Source organism: Myotis nattereri, assembly GCF_964212035.1.
Source record: "Myotis nattereri genome assembly, chromosome: 1".
NCBI lineage: Eukaryota > Metazoa > Chordata > Mammalia > Chiroptera > Vespertilionidae > Myotis > Myotis nattereri.
This window is the reverse complement of record NC_138075.1, coordinates 230,845,599-230,867,415: the sequence shown is the minus strand read 5'-3', so window position 1 is coordinate 230,867,415 and position 21,817 is coordinate 230,845,599. Positions and strand designations below refer to the sequence as shown.

General features: G+C 62.5%; 1 protein-coding gene across 2 annotated transcripts in view; it reads right to left on the bottom strand.

Moving 5' to 3' along the window:
• Nucleotides 1-2,090: 2,090 nt before the first annotated feature.
• GAK (cyclin G associated kinase) overlaps nt 2,091-21,817 on the bottom strand; it is a 45,086-nt gene continuing 25,359 nt past the window's right edge. For both annotated transcript variants that reach the window (XM_081093404.1, XM_081093405.1), the window contains 15 exons: nt 21,479-21,601; nt 20,633-20,766; nt 17,141-17,335; nt 16,814-16,931; nt 16,535-16,614; nt 14,540-14,733; nt 13,810-13,956; nt 13,243-13,689; nt 12,716-12,889; nt 12,157-12,267; nt 9,866-9,982; nt 4,219-4,440; nt 3,780-3,928; nt 2,856-3,032; nt 2,091-2,540 (listed from right to left, as the gene is read on the bottom strand). In XM_081093404.1, the coding sequence (XP_080949530.1) occupies nt 2,439-2,540; nt 2,856-3,032; nt 3,780-3,928; nt 4,219-4,440; nt 9,866-9,982; nt 12,157-12,267; nt 12,716-12,889; nt 13,243-13,689; nt 13,810-13,956; nt 14,540-14,733; nt 16,535-16,614; nt 16,814-16,931; nt 17,141-17,335; nt 20,633-20,766; nt 21,479-21,601 (2,490 nt within the window). In that variant the 3' untranslated portion in view covers nt 2,091-2,438. The remainder of the gene's footprint in view (nt 2,541-2,855; nt 3,033-3,779; nt 3,929-4,218; nt 4,441-9,865; nt 9,983-12,156; nt 12,268-12,715; nt 12,890-13,242; nt 13,690-13,809; nt 13,957-14,539; nt 14,734-16,534; nt 16,615-16,813; nt 16,932-17,140; nt 17,336-20,632; nt 20,767-21,478; nt 21,602-21,817) is intronic.

The following is a 21,817-nucleotide window of genomic DNA, read 5'->3' as shown; positions in this document are numbered from 1 at the left end:
CATCGGGGCCTGGCCAAGGGGGGCATCGGGGCCTGGCCAAGGGGGGCACTGGGGCCCAGGCTGCGTGGCTCAGTGCCCCTGGACCAGCCCGGAAACCAGGAGCTACAGCAGCTCAGCAGCAGCCCAGCCAGGCCCTGGGGGATGGAGTGGGAGCCGTTGCACCAACCACAGGCAGTGGAGGCCCCAGGTGTTCGCACAGCTGAGCGGGACTCAGGCTGCAGGGTGCTGCCCAGTGGGCCGGGCCCCAGCCTGTCCGGAAGGGTCTGGCTCAGGGCAGCTGTAGGGGTGGCTCCACGTCCCCCTCCCCCAGGGGAGCAGCAGGGCTTCCTTCCGCCCAGGAGGGCTCCTGGCCTGAGCATGACCCACAGGGTGAGGGTGCGCTAGGGCCTGTGGGAGCAGAGCAAACACCACTGTGAATTTCCCTCCCCGTGGCCAATGCCCCTCCCATCCCATCCCCAAAGCTGCCCCGTGTGGGAGGGTTCCTGTGGCACGGAGGCTCCGCCGGCCGCGGGCACTGGGGGCTCAGAACAAAGCCCCTCAGGTCTGCCCCCAGCCACCGGACATCCAGGCGGGCTCTAAGGATGTGACAGAGGGAGGGAGGCCCCACACTGTGGTCCCAGGTGGGGGTTGGGGGGCTCCCAGCACTGCCCGCAGACCTGAGCCTCCAGACCAGCCCCCACTGCAGGGTGGGACCAGCCAGCCCAGGCCACGGGGTCTGGAGCGCTAACCGGCAGGCAGCGTGGAGGCCCGTCCGCACCAGGCCACTTACCCAAGCCCACCTCCAGCCCAGAACTGTCTCTGTAGCAAGGCCCTGCAGGGCTGGGCGAGAGCCACCCGGTCCCATGGTGTGGGCAGAATGTCCCTTAGAGCTGGGGCGGGGGCCAGGCCCTGTGCGCAGGCCAGCCCGTCCCTGAGTGGGCAAGCCTGGTCCTGTGGCCTGTAGTGCAGGAGCCGCTCTGGCCGGACCACCTGGGAGTCAGTCGGCACAGGCAGGTGGCGAGGGCCTCGGAGACCTAAGGGGAGACGGCTTCTGCAGGCTCGGCCCAAGACCTTCATGTGGGAGCTCAGCACCTATTGAGGCTGCTCATTATTCTTTCAAAGAAGCAAAAGCTAAAAATAGTGGTGGGTGCATAACAAATGGAGTCCTTATTGCCAACGGCAGGGCTGCCACACGGCTGAGACACGGCTGCCACAAGGCTGAGACACGGCTGCACTGTCCAGCGCAGGCCCCGCCCCTGGGTCCAAGGGTCTGGGGCCTCTCCTTCCCCCTGGCACCATCCTGCCTCCTAAGACAGGGGTCGTGGCCAGGCAAGGCCCTGAACCCTCAGAGGCAGGCTCCCTCCACCAGGACCCCCGGACCTGGCCCAGCCTATGCGAGTCTCAGCCAGTTCATCTCCAGCAGCGGGAGGTGGGCCTGAGCTTCAGGCCAGGTGTTCACAACCACCGACACCCAGGTGAGCGCTCAGCCGGGTGAGAGCTGAGGAACCAGTGCCAGGTTCCCGCAGGCCAGTCAGGGACACGCAATCCCTCCCCCACCAGAAGTGGGTGGAGGCCGCCTGCACCTGACTGGATGAAGGATGCGGGCATGGGGCCTGCTGGCAGGAGCTGTGGGGCCCCACCTCACCTGCCTCACCACCAGGAGAAGAGGGTCACCTCCTCAAAGCGCCGGGCGGCGGTCTCCGCGGCCCCGTGGCCGGGAGGAGGCTCGTCAGCCACCTGACCCTGCTGGCCTGCGGGTCCTGCTGAGCAATGCCCTAAGCCTCTGTGGCCACTTCGCCGCCCGCAGGATTCGGCAGCTGGCGCTTCTCCAACCGGCCTTTCCCTGGACGCCCGACAGTCCCCCACACCCACTCCGAAGGGAGACTCAGGGCCCTCCACTCAGGCACCAGTGTCTGGAGGGGCAGCGACCACAGCTGCCCAGCGCCTACGGCGTCCGTCAGCCCCCACACCGCCACCTCCTCCTGCACGTGACCGACCAGCCAGGCTGCCCCGGGGCCCGAGGAGGCTCAGGACAGGGACGAGCAGCCCCTGCAGCCCCGCGCCCTGCGCTGCGTCCTCGGGTCAGAGCCAAGACCAGCCCGAGACGGGCGTCATCAGAAAATAGTTTAATTATGTACAGGTGGCCTCAGGCTGATCACACCTGGGACACGACGTCACGCGGGACAGAGGACCGAGCAGAGCTCTCCCCAGAGGGGACGCTCTCAGGGACGGTCCTGGACCAACAAATCACAGACTCGACGACGGGGGACGCGAATCAGCACTTTCCTTTGGGAAAAAGAGAAGAGGAAACCCAGAGGCTCCGGAATGCTCTTCGCCAGGCGGGGCTCGTCCTCCGAGGGCGCAGTGGCCATCGGTGCAGCGGCGTCGCCCACGCCTCAGCCTGGGGGCCCTGCGGCCAGCGGCAGCTCCTGGTCCACATGCAGCTGTGAGCAGAGGGCTCAGAAGAGGGGCCGGGAGCCCTGGCTCTCGAACTCGGACCAGGCGTCGCTCAGCTCCATGAAGATCATCCTGGCCTGCTGCTCGTAGGGCTGCCCCGTGGCCTGGGGACGTAGGGGAGGGTGGTCCCATGCCAGCTCCTGGCATCCCTCCCGGCTCACCTCCCAGTGGACCCGCCCGGTGGGCGCTCACCTCCCAGTGGACCCGCCCAGTGGGCGCTCACCTCCCAGTGGACCCGCCCAGTGGGCGCTCACCTCTCCAGTGGGTACTCACCTCCCCAGTGGGCGCTCACCTCTCCAGTGGGTACTCACCTCCCCAGTGGGCACTCACCTCCCAGTGGACCCGCCCAGTGGGCACTCACCTCCCAGTGGACCCGCCCAGTGGGCGCTCACCTCCCAGTGGACCCCGCCTGTGCTCACCTTGTCGGGGTGCACCACCAGCACGGCCCGGCGGTACTGCTTCTTCACCTGCTCGGGCGTCACCAGGTCAGCCATGCCCACGGGCGTCCAGCGGCTCTCACCATCCCACAGCACGGTGTGTAGTGTGGACAGCAGGGCGCGGATGTTCCTCTCCTTGCCCTCGGTCCAGTCCAGGAGCTGGGGAAACGCGGAGTTGCAGGCAGGAGTCCTGGCCCAGCCCCCTGCGTGGGCCAGCATCACAACACTCCACACGTGTCCGCCCCAAGCAAGCCTCCAACGCCACAAGAACAGGCCTGTCCCACTTCCTGTGCTGACCCTACCAGGCACGGTCAGCACCACTCCCAGGCCTGGCCGGACCCCACATGGGACACGACAGCGTGGAATTCACGGCCAGCCTCCCCGCTGCGGCCGCACAGCCTGTCCTGGAGCTCCAGGGCCCAGCAGGACAACAGGCCAGGCTCCGGTGGCCTGCCAGTGGCCCGCACCCCATCTCCACCCATCTGGAGTGAAGACACCTGGCTTAGGCGCCCAGCAGAGGCCGGACTGCACTCGGCAGACGCCTCCCCCAGGGGGCCTCAGGCAGGTCGCCCTGCGGGCTGGGGTTAGTGCGGCTAGAATTCCCGAGGAGCCAGACCCCGAGTAGGGAGCACAGAGCCTCCACCTTCAGCCTGAGGCTGCCCGAGCGGAGCTGCTGGGGGTGGGGGTGGGGGCGCTGTGCGGCCGCTTCGCATCCACTGCGAACTCTCCGAGGCCAGGAGCCCGGGCGGGAGACGCCCCCAACCCTCCCAACGTGCAGCTGGCCCAGCAGCTGCTGCCACGCGGCGAAGGCAGGTGATCGTGGCCCCGGGGAACCTCAGCGCCAGGACCAGGGCCACCCGGGATGCCCTGGGTGACCCGGACCGCTCTGCCGCCGCCACCGCCCACCTTCAGCTTGAGCGGGTCCGTGTCCCTCGCCTGGTCCTGCCTCCTCATCTCGGCGATGGTCCTCGGCCCCTTCCTGTCGGCCTTGGAGGAGAAGCCCTGGTTCGACAGCAGGTCTTCAAAATGGTTCTCCGACACCCGCGGCTTCTGAGCTGGAGGGGAGGGGTTGGACATGGCTGCTGACCCTCTGCCCACTGGACCTTGTGTGGGAAGCACCCACAGGGCTCCCCGGGGGCAAAGGCCACCCACCGCCTGGGGCTGACGTGGCTATGCCATCCCGGGGATGACACCGCAGCCAGCCAGTTCCCGGCAGCATGCCGCGACAGAGACACCACAGACACCATCGGAACCGCGCCCCCACCCAGGTGTGGCTCCTATGGTGAGGGCTCTGGGCCCAGAGCTTTCCCGGGAGAAAAGTCCACACGGAGGGAAGAGGACTCACCAAAGCTGGGGACGCGGACACCCCGCTCCTCTCGGCCGCCGATAACGCTGAAGCTCGCGTAGTTAGGCCTTGGCTGTGCACAGGTTTTGGGGGGTGGCTTGGTCTGGGTGGCCCGTGGGGCGCCCTGGGTCGGGGGCCGACTTGTCTGCCAGGAGCTGCCGCCCTTGGGAGGGGGGGCTGCTTTGGGACCGAAGCCCCCAGGAGTGAATCCACCGGGCGAGCCTGGGGAGACAATTCCGGGCGGTGAGCATGAACATGGGCAGCGCCTGGTCCGTGAGGGAGTCTCAGAGACACAGGCATTGCAAAACCAACGTTTAGTTGGGGGCCAGGACGCAGGGCGAGCAGCCATCAGAGCGGCTCCCTGTGGGCGACGGGGGGACAGCCGCAGGGGCTGTGCTCACAGAGCGCAGGGCTGGCTCCTTAACCTTTATCTGGAAACAGACTCACAGGATCCGGAACCGAGACCAGAGCCCGGCACACGCAGCAGGCAGGAACCCACGTCGGCGCAGCTCAGGCTCCTGCCGGCTGCTACAAGCACGCGGCCACTCGTGTGCGTCCACGTATGTGCTGCCATATGGGTGTGTGCACGTGTGCGCACACGTATGCTCAGCTCTGTGCCATCCTACCACGCATTCCTATTTGTGTGAGCACTGGGTCCAGGTACCCATCTGTTCACCATCTCTGTGACTCACTTCAAGAATGTTCTAGAAACGGCCTGGCTGGCGTGGCTCAGTGGTTGAGCTTCGACCTATGAACCAGGAGGTCATGGTTCGATTCCCAGTCAGGGCACATGCCAGGGTTGCAGGCTCGATCCCCAGTGTGGGACGTGCAGGAGGCAGCCAATCAGATTCTCTCCTCACTGACATTCCTCTCCCCCTCTGAAACCTACCTACCTATCGTCTATCATCTATCCATCTGTCTGTGTCTATCCGTCTATCGATCTATCTATCCATCTACCTATCTGTCTAGCTATCCGCCTGTCTGTGTCTACCCGTCTATCTATCGATCTATCTATCCGCCCGTCTGTGTCTATCGATCTGTCTACATAGGTCAAATGCTCTAGAAAGGGACTCAGAAAGCAGGTAGCCTCTGCAGGGAGCTCACTCAGGATGCTTCCTTTTACCGCTGAGCATCATTTTCCAGGGACGCACCAAGGTTCGCTCAACCACCAGTCCGGTGTGGAGGGATTACAAACCAAGCTGCTGTGAACACGTGTATACAGGCATGAACACGTGTACAGGCCTGTACACGCCTGCGCCTCCATCTCTCTGGGTGAATGCCGATTGTGTGTCTACTTTTATAGAAACTGGCCCTCACTTCCCAGCAGCTGCAAGTGAGCGAGGTCTGCTGGCACCTCTCCAGGGGCTGGGGGCTCGCTGGCTCCGCATGCCTCTGCTGGGCGTCTCCTCCGACCGATGCGCCCATTTCCTGATGTTCCATGGACAGCGGGTGGCCCTCACGCTGACGAGCTGCCGGGGGCAGGAACGGCACCCTTGTTCACACCCGCCACCTGGCACGGCTGGTGTCGAAGCTGTTTCACCCGTACCGTGCTGTGCTGTGGGGCTGGCGGGAGCTGTGCCGTGGGGCCCGGCGGCCTCCCACCTGCAGCACCTCTCCGCCTCCACAGCTTGTCCTTTGCTCTCCGGTGGGTCCTGCCTTCAACTTCACGGGCCTGGCCCCGTCCTTCCCTTCCTCCCGTTGGCCCTGAGCTGAGATGAGGCTCCGTGGTGACGAGCTCTCATCTTCTCCCAGCGGCACTGCACGTGCACCCAGGTCCGGAGACTCCCACCTCCACCCTCATCCGGTGCAGCACCCCCACCCCCCACATCCCGAGAGCAGCTGTTCTGTCAGGTTCTCACAGCTGTGCCTGGTGTCCCGCTGGCCCTGTGGTCAGAGCAGGACGATGAGCCGTGACCCTCCTGTCACACGGCCCCACGGTGCCGGCTGCAGGGGCAGGAGGACGTCCGTGGCTCGTGCAGCGGTGCCCGGCCCCCGCCTGCTGGCAGCGAGCAGTGTCCCCAGGTTTGGAGGAGGGTGTGGTCTCCAGCAGAGGCTGAGCCTGTTTATTTCTCCTCTCAGTGCCGCCAGCTTTATTCAAACTCGCCTTGCGGGGGCACGACACGGCGTCGGGCGCAGTGCAGAGCCGAGGGCCGGCTCCATCCTGAGCACGGACGACTCAGATCGGGAAATCCTCCTCACGGGGTCTGCAGCCAACAGCCCGGGCGGCGCCCAGGAGTCCCCTCCACATCGCTGTCCTGAGCAGGGCCACACAGAGCTGGGCGCCCAGAGACACTGCAACCTCAACTCCAGGGAACTTTAAAGAACCAACTGCCCACAAAACGAAAACCTCCAGGATCAACAAGACGGCAGCAGCGGGCCAGCGTGGCTCAGTGTCGAGTGTCGACCCAGGAACCAAGAGGCTGTGGGCGCGACCGGCAGTGGGGGGCGCGGGAGGCAGCCCACCGATGATTCCGCCCGTCGCTGATGTCTCTCTCTCGCTCCCTCTATGCCGGGGTCCAACCCCAGCGGGTCCAGGGGTCCCCAAAGATGTGGACGGAGTCGGCGAAGTAGGAATGACACGGAGACAGCGTTCAGTTGATCAGCAGCCTAGCCAGGATCTCTAGCCAAGTTCTGGTTAGGATCTCCAGTCAGGTTCTGTGTCCATGTTCTCTTGCTAGGTTCTCCAGCCAGGTTCTCCAGATTCTCCAGCCAGGTTCTGTAGCCATGTTCCCTCGCTAGGTTCTCCAGCCAGGTTCTGTCCAGGTTCTCCAGCCAAGCTCAGTCACCAGGTTCTAGTCAGGTTCTCTGGCCAATTTCTGTAGTCAGGTTCAGTCCAGGATCTTTTGCCATGTTCTCTCCAGCGAAGTTCTTCTGTTTGTAGGTTCTGTGTAGGTGCTGTCTTCTTTCTGTCTCCTAAGTTCTGTGTGCTGTTGTCTTGTTTCAACAGTATTTATACCAGTTGATTCCAATCCTATCAATCTCTATTACAAAGGTTAGGGCGTTTCTTATCTCCATTCCAGGGAGTAAAGATTATGTAGCTTAAGCATGATTGTTCGTAGTTAAAGTGATTAACTACCCGCCTGGCACTTAGTTAAGGGATTTCATCCCCTCCCTGACTTCAGGGAAAAATTCCTACCTGGGGAAACAACCTTTCTAGGAGAGGCATCCCCTCCCTGACTTCAGGGAAAAATTCCTACCTGGGGAAACAACCTTTCTCGGAGAGGTGACCTTGGTTAAAACACACAGCGCTAAGAAGGTGAGCAAACATATTAAGAACAGTATGCCATATATGCCAGGTCCCTTGAAACAGCAAGGATGGACCCGCTCCCGGCAAATTCCCCCTTTTTTATTTTTTAAAAGCAGGCATTAAAAAGAAAAACCCGAAATGCTCTCTTGTATCCATTTTAAGAGTAGGATTGGCGCTTTCCGCTATTACCTGAGGCCTGATCTATCACCCCAGGGAGAGCTTGCCAATCCTGCACTTTCCCGGGGTGGAAAGGCTGCAGTGGGGTTAAGAATAAGGCTCCTTGGGCCTACCTTCTCCCATGCCTCTACATTTACCTTTCGGGCACCTTTCCTTCCTCAGAAAAGCATGGACGTATTTCTTGTATAAAATGTTCCATCTGACTGGGAGTAACCTTAATTCCTCTGCTAGCAAACATATGTGTTAAAAGATCAATACAGAGTCTTATTTCTTTAGACTCAGTATGGCACATCTTCTTAATCTAAGAATCAATACAGAGTCTTCTTTCTTTGGACTCAGTATGGCACATCTTCTCAATCTAAGAATCAATACAGAGTCTTCTTTCTTTGGACTCAGTATGGCACATCTTCTCAATCTAAGTTTTGTACTATCCACCTTCTTACCCTACTTATCTTCTATAGGGGGGTCTGTAGCACCCTGGTGGAGTCCTATCCGTACCGAATGTGCGGGTTCTCAATGGGGGGGGGGCTTACCTAGGGGAATCCTGTTCCAGGGGTTCCCAAAGGTGTGGACGGAGTCGGCGAAGACTATCCACCCTCTTCCTACGGTGGAGTCCTATCCATCCCGAGAGTGGGGCGCTTACCTAGGGGTCCCTGTTCGGGCGCCATATGCCGGGGTCCAACCCCAGCAGGTCCAGGGGTCCCCAAAGGTGTGGACGGAGTCGGCGAAGAAGGAGTGACACGGAGGCAGCGTTCAGTTGATCATCATAGCCGGGTTCTCTTGTCAGGGTCTCCTGCGGTGTTCTGGTCTGGATCTCCAGCGAAGTTCTGGCTCAGATCTCCAGCCAGGTTCTGTGTCCATGTTCTCTTGCTAGGTTCTCCAGCCAGGTTCTGTCCAGGTTCTCCAGCCAGGTTCAGTAGCCATGTTCCCTCGCTAGGTTCTCCAGCCAGGTTCTCCAGATTCTCCAGCCAGGTTCTGTAGCCATGTTCCCTCGCTAGGTTCTCCAGCCAGGTTCTGTCCAGGTTCTCCAGCCAGGTTCAGTCACCAGGTTCTAGTCAGGTTCTCTTGCCAATTTCTGTAGTCAGGTTCAGTCCAGGATCTTTTGCCATGTTCTCTCCAGCGAAGTTCTTCTGTCTGTAGGTTCTGTGTAGGTGCTGTCTTCTTTCTGTCTCCTAAGTTCTGTGTCTTGCTGTCTTATTACATCTGTATTTATACCAGTTGATTTTAATCCTGTCAATCTCTATTACAAAGGTTAGGGCGTTTCTTATCTCCATTCCAGGGAGTAAAGATTATGTAGCTTAAGCATGATTGTTCGTAGTTAAAGTGATTAACTACCCGCCTGGCACTTAGTTAAGGGATTTCATCCCCTCCCTGACTTCAGGGAAAAATTCCTACCTGGGGAAACAACCTTTCTAGGAGAGGCATCCCCTCCCTGACTTCAGGGAAAAATTCCTACCTGGGGAAACAACCTTTCTCGGAGAGGTGACCTTGGTTAAAACACACAGCGCTAAGAAGGTGAGCAAACATATTAAGAACAGTATGCCATATATGCCAGGTCCCTTGAAACAGCAAGGATGGACCCGCTCCCGGCACCTCTAAAAATCAGTAACAGCATCTTTTTTAAAAAAGAAATCCTATAACCTTTAGCGAAAAAAAAAAAAAAGTAGCAGAAGGGCCCACGTGACGTGGGGTGGATGTCGGCCCTGCAGACGCCGCAGCAGGAGCGGGAGGCGGGGGCAGGGGAGCCGGGGGCAGCAGACAGCAGGGAGCCTCGAGCTGAGGGACCTCGGCTTCCCACGAAGGCTCATGGGCACCGAGGAGGCCCCACTCCAGGGGGAGACGCTGGGTCAGCTGAGCAAGCCTCCCCAGGAGACATCACTTCCAACCAGGAGTTCCACCCACCCACTTGCTGAGGGAGGAGGCTCAGATACCCACACATGTCTGGAGGCACCAAGGGGCCAGGGACCCGGGTCCCAGGGCGTCGAGTCAGCTCTGGGAGGTTCGAGCCACAGGCAGGCATGACACTGGGGCCCCTACATGGAGACCCAGCACCTGTGCAGCAGCTTGGTCCCCAAGCCCCGGCCACAGGGCAGGCGGCTGCTCCGAGGGTCATGATGCCCTGGGCCTTGGGGACGGAGGGGCAGGCCCATCTGGGCACTGAGCCTGGCAGAGGGAGTGGGCGGAGGACCGAGCACCGCACACCCGACACGCCCTGCACCTCACCTTGGAGGCTGGAGCTGAGGTCCCCGAGGTCTGCAAACGGGTCCAGGCTCTGAGACTTGGCCCGGCTGGCCGGGGGGCCGGGAGGGGCTGGCTGGCCACCAGGAGAGAAGAAGGGGCCTGGAGAAGGACAGAGGACATTAAAACAAGCGCCATCGCAGGGAGACGCAGCCCAGCTCTCCGCCGAGGCTCCCAACGGCCGCGCGCAGCTCTGAGGCTCAGGCGCCACACGGACACGCACGAGAGCAGGGCTGCTTCCACTGCCCCCACAGAAGACCCCTGATGCATAAAGACCTAAACGTCTGTGTCCTCCTGACTTGGTGCTGCTGCTCCTGGACCCCCCCGCCCCCCCGCCCCTGCCATCTGAATGTGCTTTGTGACAGATATTTTAGCTCTTACTGTTGATACTGTGACGGCTGCCCTCCCTTCTCCCTCTGCTCCCCCTCCCCCTGGCCATCACCACGCTGCTGTGTCTATGAGCTCTGCACGTATGTATGTACTTCGGCTAATCCCCGAATCTTCTGTCACCCAGTCCCTCCCCCTCCCCCTCCCCCTCCCCCTCCCCGTCAGTCTGTTCCATGGCTCCAGGCCCCTGGTTCTAGTCTGTTTATCGTGTTCATTAGATTCCAGAGGAGTGAGATCATGTGATACTTGTCTTTCTCCGACTGACTTATTTCACTTAGCACGAACTCTCCCGGTCCCTCTGTGCTGTCCCAGAGTAAGAGGTCCTTCTTTCTGACTGCTGCAGTGTCCCTGGTGTAGACGTTCCACAGCTTTAACCTATTCACTAGAGGCCTGATGCACAAAACTCGTGCAAGAGTAGGCCTTCCGTCCCCCAGCTGCTGGCACCGGCTTCCTTCTGGCTCCTGGGACCCAGGCTTCCCCTCAGCACCCGCTTCGTCTGGAAGGCTGTCTGGTCTAATTAGCATATTATGCTTTTATTATTATAGACCTGCTGATGGGCACTCGGGCTGTTTCCAGATCTTAGCTATTGTAAGTTGTGCTGCTATGGACATAGTGGTGCATCTATCCTTTCTAATTGGTGTTTCTAGTTTCTTGGGATGTATTCCTAGAAGTGGGATCACTGGGTCAGATGGCAGCTCCATATTTAATTTCTTGAGGAAACTCCACACTGTTCTCCACAGAGGCTGCACCAGCCTGCACTCCACCAGCAGAGCCCGAGGGCTCCCTTTTCTCCGCATCCTCCCAGCACTGGCCATGTGCTGGTGGCAGCCATCTGACAGGTGTGAGTGATATTTTATTGTTGCTTTAATCTGCACCTCTCGGATGATCAGTGACGCTGAGCACTTTTTCATGTCTCTTGGCCGTCTGTATGTCCTCTTTGGAGAGGTGTCTATTTAGGTCCTTTGCCCATTTTTAATTGGACTGTCTTCCTGGTGTTGAGTTGTGTGAGTTCTTCATATATTTTTTAAGTGAACCCTTATCAGATGCATCGCTGTCAGATACAGCCTCCCACTCAGTGGGCTCTCTTTTCACTTTGACGTATAATGTTCTTTATAATGGTGTCAGTTTGAGACTAAGTGTCAGAAACTGAAATATCGGAGTAAACTGCTGCACAGCCACTCGGAGGAACAGAACCACTACAAATGCTGGCGGCCCCACAGGAAGGGGCTCTTACAAGCTCATAGGCAGGAGCATTTCCTATGCAAAAAGGAACGTACAACAGTTCTCAAAAAAACCACAAAAACAAGGACATAAAGTAACAGTTAACCTCACATGCAGATTGCGATGCAAATAGAAACAGTGGGCAGTCTACCAAAGTGGTCTTTAGTCATCGTCCAGCTTTGGTGAGACTGGAGGCTGGGGGGCTCCTGGGCAAGCCAGTCACCAGGAGGTCCTGAGGGGACGCTGCCACAGGCCTCGTCACATGGTCACCTCCGACAGCCCTGCACAAGCCAGTTTCCCAACAGGACAGAATCACAGACGGAGGAAAGGACAGATGTCCAGCCAGTGAACGTGGGACCCCCTCCGTGTCCTGGGCAGGCTCCCCAGAGGCAGAGCAACTGCGGGACACAGCCACCACTCAGACGCTGCGGTGAGAGGGTCGCCGGGGGCCGTGTCCTACACACCACGCGCCCACAGGAGACGAGGAAGGGAGCACGTGGAGGGCGCCTGGCGCCTGTGCACACCTGCAGAGCGGGCAGGGAGGAGGGCAGGGCGCCCTGGGACAGCCCTGGACCTGCTGACCAGGGTGTGGCCCGTGCCACCAGGACCCCTGTCCCTGGGAGGGCATGGTTGTGTCTTGGCGACATGGAGGAGGGGCAGGGCCGTACCGTCTGTGGCTGGAGCGGGGGCCGGGGCCTCGGCCCAGGAGTCCCATCCTCCCAGCAGGTCCGGGTGGCTGGCCGAGGTGGACATCCTGCTGGGCTCGGCTGGCACATCCCCTGGGAGAGAGCAGCAGCATGTGTGGGGCCCCAGTGGGGGTGGACCGTGGCCTTCAAATGGCTCCTACCCACCGTCCCCACACACACCCACACACAGACACCTGCCACGTGGGAGCAGGAGGGACAGAGGACGGCCGGCCGGTGCACCTGGCCAAGTCCCAGTGGGCCCTGCTGGCTCAGCCAGCACTGACCAGCCTCCCCTCCTCACAGGCTGTGGACGCCTCATGCCACTGAAGGGACCAAGGAGAAGGGCGAGCGGGAGGAAAAGCTCCCAGGACGACGTGCCATGTCTGCCTCCCACAGAGGCTCACACACTTCACTCACGGTGCGCAGGGCGCCCCCAGGACCTTCGCCCACCCTCCCCGGGACCTAGCAGAGCACGAGGGTGGACACCAGCAGCCACCTCATCCTCCGGGGAGGGAGGCCCTGCAGCCCTGCAGCTACTCACCCAGCTGCAGGAAGTCGGTGCCGCAGGCCGGGGGCGGGGCGCTGTGGGTGGAGGGGAAGGACGCAGGCTGAGCAGCCAGAGAGTCTGAATTAAAAAATTCCCCCAAGAGATTGGGCTTGGAGCAGGGCTGGGCATCTAGATCGGATGTCAGCAGGAGAGGGTCGAACGGGTCGGCTGCAGAGACACCAGGAGCGGGCAAAGTGAGGCGTGTGTAGGCACCACAGGAGCACCCAGCCCAGAGCGCCAGGCCCCCGGCTGCGCAGCCTGGACGATGAGCCCACCCCGTGGGCCCAGGAGGACACGGAGGGACCGAGAGCTGGGCACATCCTCAGCCCCGACGCCCTCGCCTCAGACAAGCAGACGAGAGGACGTGAGCTCAAGGCGGGGTGGGGGGGACCCCCGCAGTGCGGCCGCCTCCTGCTTCCCCTCTTGGCTGCGGCCCCGCTCGCCCATCCTCAGCTCTTCCCAGGACCTGGCGGCTCACAGACCTGGAGGCCAAACCACTGGAACCCTCTCAGCTCACATACCGGCTGCGGGGGGCCCGCCCGTGGTGGGGGCGGGGCTGGTGAAGAGCAGGGGGGTCTCCCCACCGAGGAGGTCGCCTGGGGCACCCTCGGGAGCAGACTCCGGGGCTCCCAGGAGGCAGCTGAGAAGGTCGGCATTGCTGGTGGGGCCCCCAGGGGCCGGAAGGGGCGCCGGCCCTGCCTCGGAGTGCAGCCCCAGCAGGTCGACGCCGTCCTCTGGCGGCCTGGGCTCCTGCGGCGTGGCCGGCCTGTTCGCATCAAAAATCAACTCTTGCTCCGGGGCCTTCGCTGCTGGGCCTGGCGTGTCCTCGTCCACCGTGTCCCTGCTCTCGGCGGAGAGCGTGGCCGCATCCTCGTCCGACAGCTCGCTCTCCCCTGCGTCCTCGGCCGGGGCGGACGGTGCCTCCTGGGCCACGTTGCCCCCTGGGCCCGGCTCCCCGGCTCTCTCCTCTGAAAGAGAGCAGTGCGCTGACGGCCGAGCCACACTGATGGGCAGCGGGCGGTGACGCAGGAGCCCCGGGGAGGGTCTGAGGGCAGCCGAGCGGCACAGGCCTGCAGGCCCGGGCGTACCCTGCCAGTCCAGCGTGTGCAGGAAGTGGTTGGTGTCCGCGCCACTGCTCTGCGGGGACTCCGACTCCGTGGGCTCAGTGTCGGGAGATCCCGTCTCGGCGTCATACTGGGCGCTGGAGCCCGGCTGCCTGGGGAGCTCGGGCTTCCCTGCGGGGAGAGGAGGGCATCAGGCCACCGAGCCCCGGTGCACCGTCCTGTAGCAGCCGCAGCCCCGCTCCAGACCACCGGGACCACCGAGTCCAGTCTGCGCATGGATCCCAGTGCAGGCTCAGACGCTGGCTTGGGTCACGCGTGCACACACATGTATACGCGCCTGTGCACGCACACACACACATGCTTCACAGCACACCACACACCTCGGGTACTTGGCCATCTTCACGTAAGGAAATGTGCACAGTGCACCCAGGGCACGAGGGGTGCTGAGCCCCGGCCACAGGGGAGCACAGCCGCGGCCAGGGCACTGCCTACGCTACTTCCTGTAATTGCTCTGAAATAGGAAGACGCGACTGAACTGAACGGAGGGGCTGCCAGGAAAAAGCTCTGGCGTGCTGGCGGCCTGGCTGTGCCCAGCTGGTCCGGACGAGGCTCTCCGCCTGCTCCCGGTGCCGGGCAAAGGGGCTGCGCATCCAGAAAGCAAGCCCTGCCGCCAGGACAGACCTGGCCCTGCTGCGGGGCCGCCCAGGGCGCGGGAGGCGGTGGAGGGTCCTGGCGCTGGCCCACAAGGACTCACCAAATTTAGACAGGACGTCCTGCTGCTCCTCTCGGCTGGAAAAGAGGATCTTGGGGTTCAGCCCCCTCATGCTGGAGCTCTCCCAGGGCGGAGCCTCCCGGCTGGGCCTGTCTCGGGGCTCCACCTCCACCTCGAGGCTCACTTGGAACAGATCTGGGTATTTCTCCTGAATGTCACAGGCGTCCAGGTCATACCTGCAGGGGGGCCACACCCCAGTGAAGGGGGCAGGACCCGTTTCACAGCTCACCCCACGTCCCCCGGACACGAGCACAGACCAGGCTACACCCCAGTCCGGCCGCAGGAGCGCAGTGGGCGCAGTCTGTGCAACAGGCGTGAGCACCTCTCTGAGCAGCACCGGCTTGTCAGGGGAGCACTGGGCCTGCCCTCGCCCTGGGGCCAGGCCAGGCCGCCTGAGATACTAAATGTGTTTCCATGGAAATGATCACCCTACAAACGCCCCAATGGCTGACAGAGGCCCCGCAATCGCCTGCAGTGAGGGCAGCATGGTGGCCTGTTGCTGTGGGCCAGGGAGGCAGCACCCGCCTCTGCTGGGAGGGAAAGGGAACAGGCAAGAAGCCAAAGGCTCTGGTCTCCACGCACCACTGGAGGCAGCGGCCAGGGGCCGGGCACAGGGCGCACAGATGCGTCCAGGGCGCGTGGCAGTAGTGACTTCAGGGACCACGGCACTGACCGGCTCTGCCTCTCCAGGGAACCCAGTGAGTTCACAGACACCCGAGGTCACCCTGACGCTCACGCGCTGAGAAACCGCAGCCCCGGGCGCAGGCCAGTGCACCCAGCACCTGTGTGCGTCTCCCTTCACGTAGCAGAGCAGTAAAATGCAAAACAGAAACACAAGACGGCAGCAGGTTCCCGAGACCCGAGGTGGGGAGGGAGGGCTCTGCCGTCCCCCTTGTCCGTGGGGCACCACCCAAACCGCTCCCCCCCCCCCCCCGGGCCAAAGGGGCCGAGGAGACACCACACAGGTGCTCAGCGAGGGCGGTGGGGCCACAACAGCTTCTCCACGGAACGAGCCCAGTGACACGCCCTGGGTGGCGCCCACTGCTTCACGTTCCCCGTCCACAGCTCTGCCAGGGACGCAGCAGAGCGCCGTGCACGCGCCCTCCTCTGCGGCGTCCCCTGCCCACCCGCCTGCCCCCGAGGCCACGGCTTGCCTGCCTTTCTAGGCTGGGCACCTGCAGCGAGCAGACGACACAGGCGACCTCCCCGGCAGGAGCCCCGCTGCAGCGAGGCCGGGAGGGGGGAGCCAGGCGGGGCCACGCAGGGGAGCACATGGCCTCGGCAGGTCAGCCCCAGACACCACCCGGGGGCCACCCATCAGGCCTCCCCAGTCCCAGTGGCCCAGGAGACTGGCCAGGCCGGGCCCACCGCTGACCCAGCAGGCCAGTGAGGGCACAATGAGGGCCTGTGAGCAGGGAGTGGCTGGCCCTGGGCTGCAGAGGGACAGGGCCCTGCCCACTACCCCTGACACACTTGCTAGGAAACGAAGCACTGACTGAGGCAGAACTGGAGCCTTTCTCGACACCAGGCAGACCAAGACAGAGGGGAGCTGCCCAGCACGTGGTCCCAAGGCCCACCAACTCCTGGAAAGACCAGCCTGGACAGCTGGCGGTGACTGGGACGCCCTAAGGCCCACCTACAGCAGACACACCAGGGCCCCGCCCACTCTCCAAGCCCCGCCTGCCCTGCCCTCCTGTCCACGGGGCCTCCTGCTGGCCTTCTCCTCAGCGCGAGGGGCTCCTAGGGGTGCCTGCGAGGCACACAGCCAGGGAGCCCAACCCGAGGCCCAGGCCGTGGCCGTGACCCTGCTCCTCGACCCCACAGGCTCCACGGAGCTGCTCAGGCACCTGGACTCGTGTCCTGAGCTCCTTCCTGACCAGGTCGAGAGCCCACAGGACCCGGACAGTGCGGGACGCACCCTCTGGTGACCCCGCCGGCGCCCACCCCCGCGGCCCTCCCTGCGAGCCGCCAACGCACTTGGCGAACTTCACGGTGGTGGCGTTCCGAGGCACGAACCCCGTGTGGAACTGGACCTGGAACATCTTCATGGACGCCATCTGCGGGGAGAGCACACCGGGAGCTGGGAGGGGACCGGGCCTCCCGTCACCCCACGAGCCCGAGGGCCCTGTACCAGCTCCCGGTGCTGAGCCCTGGGCGTGGGGGCCGCACCCTCCCCCACAGCGGCTCCTCAGGCTCTGGGATCCCACACAGATGGCAGTGCCGACAGGGGGGGGGGGGGGGGGGGAGCGCGCTCACCTTGGCCTGCAGCCTGCCTCCCAGGGTGGACCGCGCATGGTAGATGGCGATGAGCACGTCCCCTTGGACCGCAGTGCCCAGGGGGATGACTGCTTTGCCGTCCTCAATCCTGAAATCCCTGTGGGGAGGACGGGCGGGTCCCCGTGAGACAAAGCCATGCCCTGAGGTGGCACAGCGAGGCCTGGGACACAGCACTCCGTAGTCGTGGGGAGCTTGCTGCTCAGCAGAGGCCTGTCTGCTGCGCCTCGGGGACCTGAGGCGGGGCTCCAGCCGCCAGGGCCCCTCCCATCCTCCCGGCGCGCCCTCGTTGCCCTGGCTTGCGCTCACCGCATCCTGTCGTACTCCTGGGACGTGGTGGCCACGCGCTCGTCCCCCACATAGACCTCGCAGAAGGGCCGACAGCCACTCCTCTGCTTGTTGAACAGCGGCACGGGCGTCATGACGATGGCCCGCACCAGGATCGGCTTGCTATGGGGCGTGATGGGCTCCTCCGCCACCATGTCACACATGTACTCGATGTACCTGAAGGAGACACAGCACATCACACATGTGCTGTGCACAGCCACACACGTCACACATGCTCTTCATGGACACACACATCACACACATGCTCTGTGCATGGCCACATACCAGGTCACACACATGCTCTGCACGACTACACACCACCTCACACACATGCTCTGCATGGCACATCACACACAGATCACACACATGCCCTGCATGGCTATACACATCACATACATGCTGTGCACAGCCGCACACGTCACACACATGCACACACCCCATCACAGGTTCTAGTTCCATCTCCCAAGCGTGATGCTGTAATTTTCACTCAGTTCAGAATGTTGTCACAATTCATGGGTTATTAAGAAATAGACTGGTTAACTCTGAAACACTGAGGGGTTTCCCCAGCCCTATTACAACTTCTACTTGAATTCTCTTTAGCCTGTGACGTTTTGTAGTGTCTAGTCCAGTGATGGCGAACCTTTTGAACTTGGCGTGTCAGAATTTTGAAAAACCCTAACTTAACTCTGGTGCTGTCACATATTGAAATTTTTTGATATTTGCAACCATAGTAAAACAAAGATTTATATATATATTTTTTTTAACTTTTTAAAATACATTTCTTTATTGATTTAAGAGAGGAAGGGAGAAGGAGAGATAGAAACATCAATGATGAGAGAGAATCATTGATCGGCTGCCTCCTGCACACCCCTTCCTGGGGATTGAGCCCGCAACCCAGGCATGTGCCCCTGGCCGGAATCGAACCTGGAACCCCTCAGTCTGCAGGATGACGCTCTATCCACTGAGCCAAGCTGGTCAGGGCAAGATTTATATTTTTAATATTTATTTTATATATTTAAATGCCATTTAACAAAGAAAAATCAACCAAAAAAATGAGTTTGCGTGTCACTTCTGACACGTGTGTCATAGGTTCGCCATCACTGGTCTGGTCTAACTTGGCTGTGGTTAAAGGGCCCGCGTGTGGCTGTTCTCGCTGAACATCGCCTTCCTGGGAAGGACGCGTCCGCCGTGGAACATCCTGTGGACATCAGGTAGACCCGCTGGGTGGGGCCGACTTCAGTGCGTGCGCCGTCTGTCCTTCTGGGAGGGTGGGTGCTGGCCCCACTGCCTGGGATCCTGGGATGGCGTCTCTCCTGGCTCCGCTGTGTCTGCTGCGCGAGCCGGCACGTGTCCACAGCGCCCCGAGGCTGGGCTCCTGCGCGGGGGACCCCTCCTTCACTTGCTTCTAATCAGGAGGGATGGGCAGTGCCTTCCCACGCTCTCGCCAGCCCAGCGGACTTGTCTTGGGCTCTCGCCAAACCCATCAGGCCGATGCCGGGACCTCAGCCACAGGCAAACCCGAGAGCTGGGAGGCGGGCTAGGGCTCAGAGCAGAGTTCCTGGGAGCACCGCCCGCTCCCGACGGCAGGGCGGCCGGGCCCAGAACTGGGCGGAGTCCAGGCGGCTGCGCCACGGCTGACCCTCAGGCTCCCTCACCGACCGCAGCCCGGCCAGGCTCTGTCCCGAGTGCAGATGGCCCCGCGCTGGCCGCTGCCCCCACCCTTCCACGGCCGCCACGGCGGGTGGCACCCTCCGGCCGGGGCTGGTTTGTCAGCTGCTCCGCCGGGTTCTCCTCCCTGGTCTTCTCTCGGCGGCTGAGCAGGCTCCAGCGCACAGTGCTCCTCCCGCTGCCCGGGCTCTCCGGGGACCTTCTGCAATGGCTGCCAGGACAGCAGTCTCCCGCTGCCCGGGCTCTCCGGGGACCTTCTGCAATGGCTGCCAGCAGTTTCCGCTCACCTGGGCGTGGCTTCCGCGGGGAGCACGGGCCAGCAGCTGGCCTTCTGTGTCCATCTGTGCTGCTCAATCCTGCTGGGTCCTGGGCACCTGAGGTTTGGTGCGTCGTGACCTTGAGGAAGTTCCCGGCGCCTGGCTGGTCAGAGCTCCGTGACCCCACCCAGGAGGGTGTGGCGGGCGGCGTCCAGCACCTTCTGGGGTCCTCTCCTGCTGGCCCTTGGAGACCGACACGTGGGAGGCGGCCTTCACCGCGCCTGCGCGGCCAGGCCCAGCATCTCCAGGCCTCTCCCTCGCAGCCTCCCTGCCTCCCTGCCTTGCAGGTGCTGCCTTCCGTTCAGTGTCTGCAACGCCGTACTCAGACGCAGTGAACCTCCCGTCAGGCACCTCTAGGCACCTGCCTGTGCCCCTGGGAGCGCTCTTGGGGACTTGAGGACGGACTCCCCAATCTCTGCGATCTCGCCTGCTTCTGCACACGCGCTGACCACTGGCTGGCCCTCCTCCGGCCCCCGGCTCACGTACTGCGGACGGGCCCATTGCTCTGAGGACCAAGCGCTGTTCCTGAGTCTGAAGCTGGTCCCACTGCTTTTTAAGTAGCTCTGCACACACGCACGTCCCCGAGGAAGCAGCTGGGGTCGGGGGTCCCAGTGTCAGGCCACTCCCCACTAACAGCCCTCCTCCCGCTCTGCCCCGATGGTGAGCGGCTGCTCACGGGATCCCACGCAGCTCCGGACCCTCGGCACAGCTGGAATTCAGGAGCAAAAATGGCTCTCAGGCCCGCATGGCTCAGTGGCTGAGCGTCAACCCATGAACCAGGAAGTCACAGCTCTATTCCCGGTCGGGGCACATGCCCAAGTTGTGGGCTCCACCCCTAGTGGGGGCCTGCAGGAGGCAGCCGATGCGTGTTCTCTCACTGACGTTCCTCTCTCTCTCTCTCCCTCTCCCTCTCCCCCTCTCTCTAAAAAAATCAATAAAAACATTTTTTAAAAAGACTCAGGTCACATGTTGGAAGGGTCAGCAGTCCTTTCGCTTGGTGGCCTCGCCCACTTTCCTGCGACACAGGACACAGCCGGTGGCTGGCTCCCTGCATCCAGGTGGCCCCACAGCAGGACGGCCTTTACCTGCCCCGCCCACTGTCCACAGGCTGTGCCACCATCCAGGGCAGAAGGAAGGGCCTGAACACCTTTCTTTCTTCCAGCATCACCTGCCCAAACAGACCCATGTGCACAGAGCTGGCGGCCAGAGTGCTGCCCGTCGCCTCAGACACAGGCTTCAGAGACACACATGCTACAAGGGCTGGTGCCCGGGAACCGGATAGAGGCACTGCCTGCCACTCAGGGCCGAGGAGGCTGACTCTAACCCTCTGGCTGGGCTCCTGTTGGCACAGCAGGGACAGGCCTGGCGGCACGGGCAGCTGGCGCCCCACCCACACTGCCCACCCCTTTCCGAAACCCTTCCAACCTCCAGGGCCCACGGCGACCACACCAGGGACACCGCATCCAGTGTCCGACCACGGACAGAGTACCTTTTGTGGGACGGCCAAATGCCAGGCGGGCAGCGCTTCATGCTGAACATGTACACGGCGGCCTCGGCGGTGCTGAAGAGCCGGCAGAAGCACAGGAAGGAGCAGACGGCCACGGCCGACGCCGCTCTCCCGTCCTAGGAGAGGGCACAGGCAGCTCCCTGGGGCCCAGCACCGCCTCCCGGGGGCAGACCGCAGGCCTCCTGGGCAGAGCACGTCCTGAACGTGCAGACACGCGTCCACACAGATGGGCGCCTTCGTGACGGCACAGGACGCGGCGTCTCCAACGGGACACGCTTGCCTCACTGCCCCCCCACGTGCACCCCTCCCTGAGCCCTCCTGGTGTCACTCCCAAGTGACTCTGCCCAGCACCAGGACAGCTGTGCCGACCTTCGCGCCCACACTCGGCAGGTGCCGTGTGACGCCACACACCTCAGCCTCTCTGCGCAGTGGGGTAGGGGTCCCCAGCTGCCGTCAGGAGGGACAGAGGTGGGTGCCGGGGCAGCGGCCTCGGGGCAGGGCAGTGGAGAGCCCTGGGGTGCTGCCTTGAGGGGAGACGAGAGAATGCACATGGGGCCACCGCACGCTGCAGCTGTGTGGGCAGCTTCCCCAGCAGCAGCTAATGCCCAGGGGCCTGGAGGGGAGCCCTGCTGGGCACCCAGAAGCTGCCAGGGGGCATGCGCCAGCCCAGCACCCCACAGTCCCGGGCCCAGGAAGGGGCAGGCTGCTGGTGTCCCACTCCCCACCCGGGCCACCACCCAGGACACTGCCCCATCTGACGCCCAGGGTTCCTGACTGTCCTCCGTCCCCACAGCCCCAGTGCCCTCCTCTAATGCGGCGCACACTCACCGTGCAGTGCAGCACACACACGTTCTTGTGGTCCTGCCGCAGCCACCAGTGCATGTCCCTGCAGATGCTGTACAGGCTACGCAGGCTCGGGGCGCGCCGGGCCGCCCACCCGCACTCGGACACCTGCAGGACGGGCCCAGCTCAGCCTGACACCCTGCACCCCCGTCGGGGAGGCTCCCCTCACGAGCGCCTGCCCGCTGGCACACTCCTCTACGACAGGATTTGTGCCAGGCAGACAGACCTGGCGACGGGAACCAGGGACAGCCTCCCGCCACGCTGGGGTCAGCCGTAAAAAGCACCTGTGACCCAGGGTTCAGGGACCATGAAAACCACGGGGCT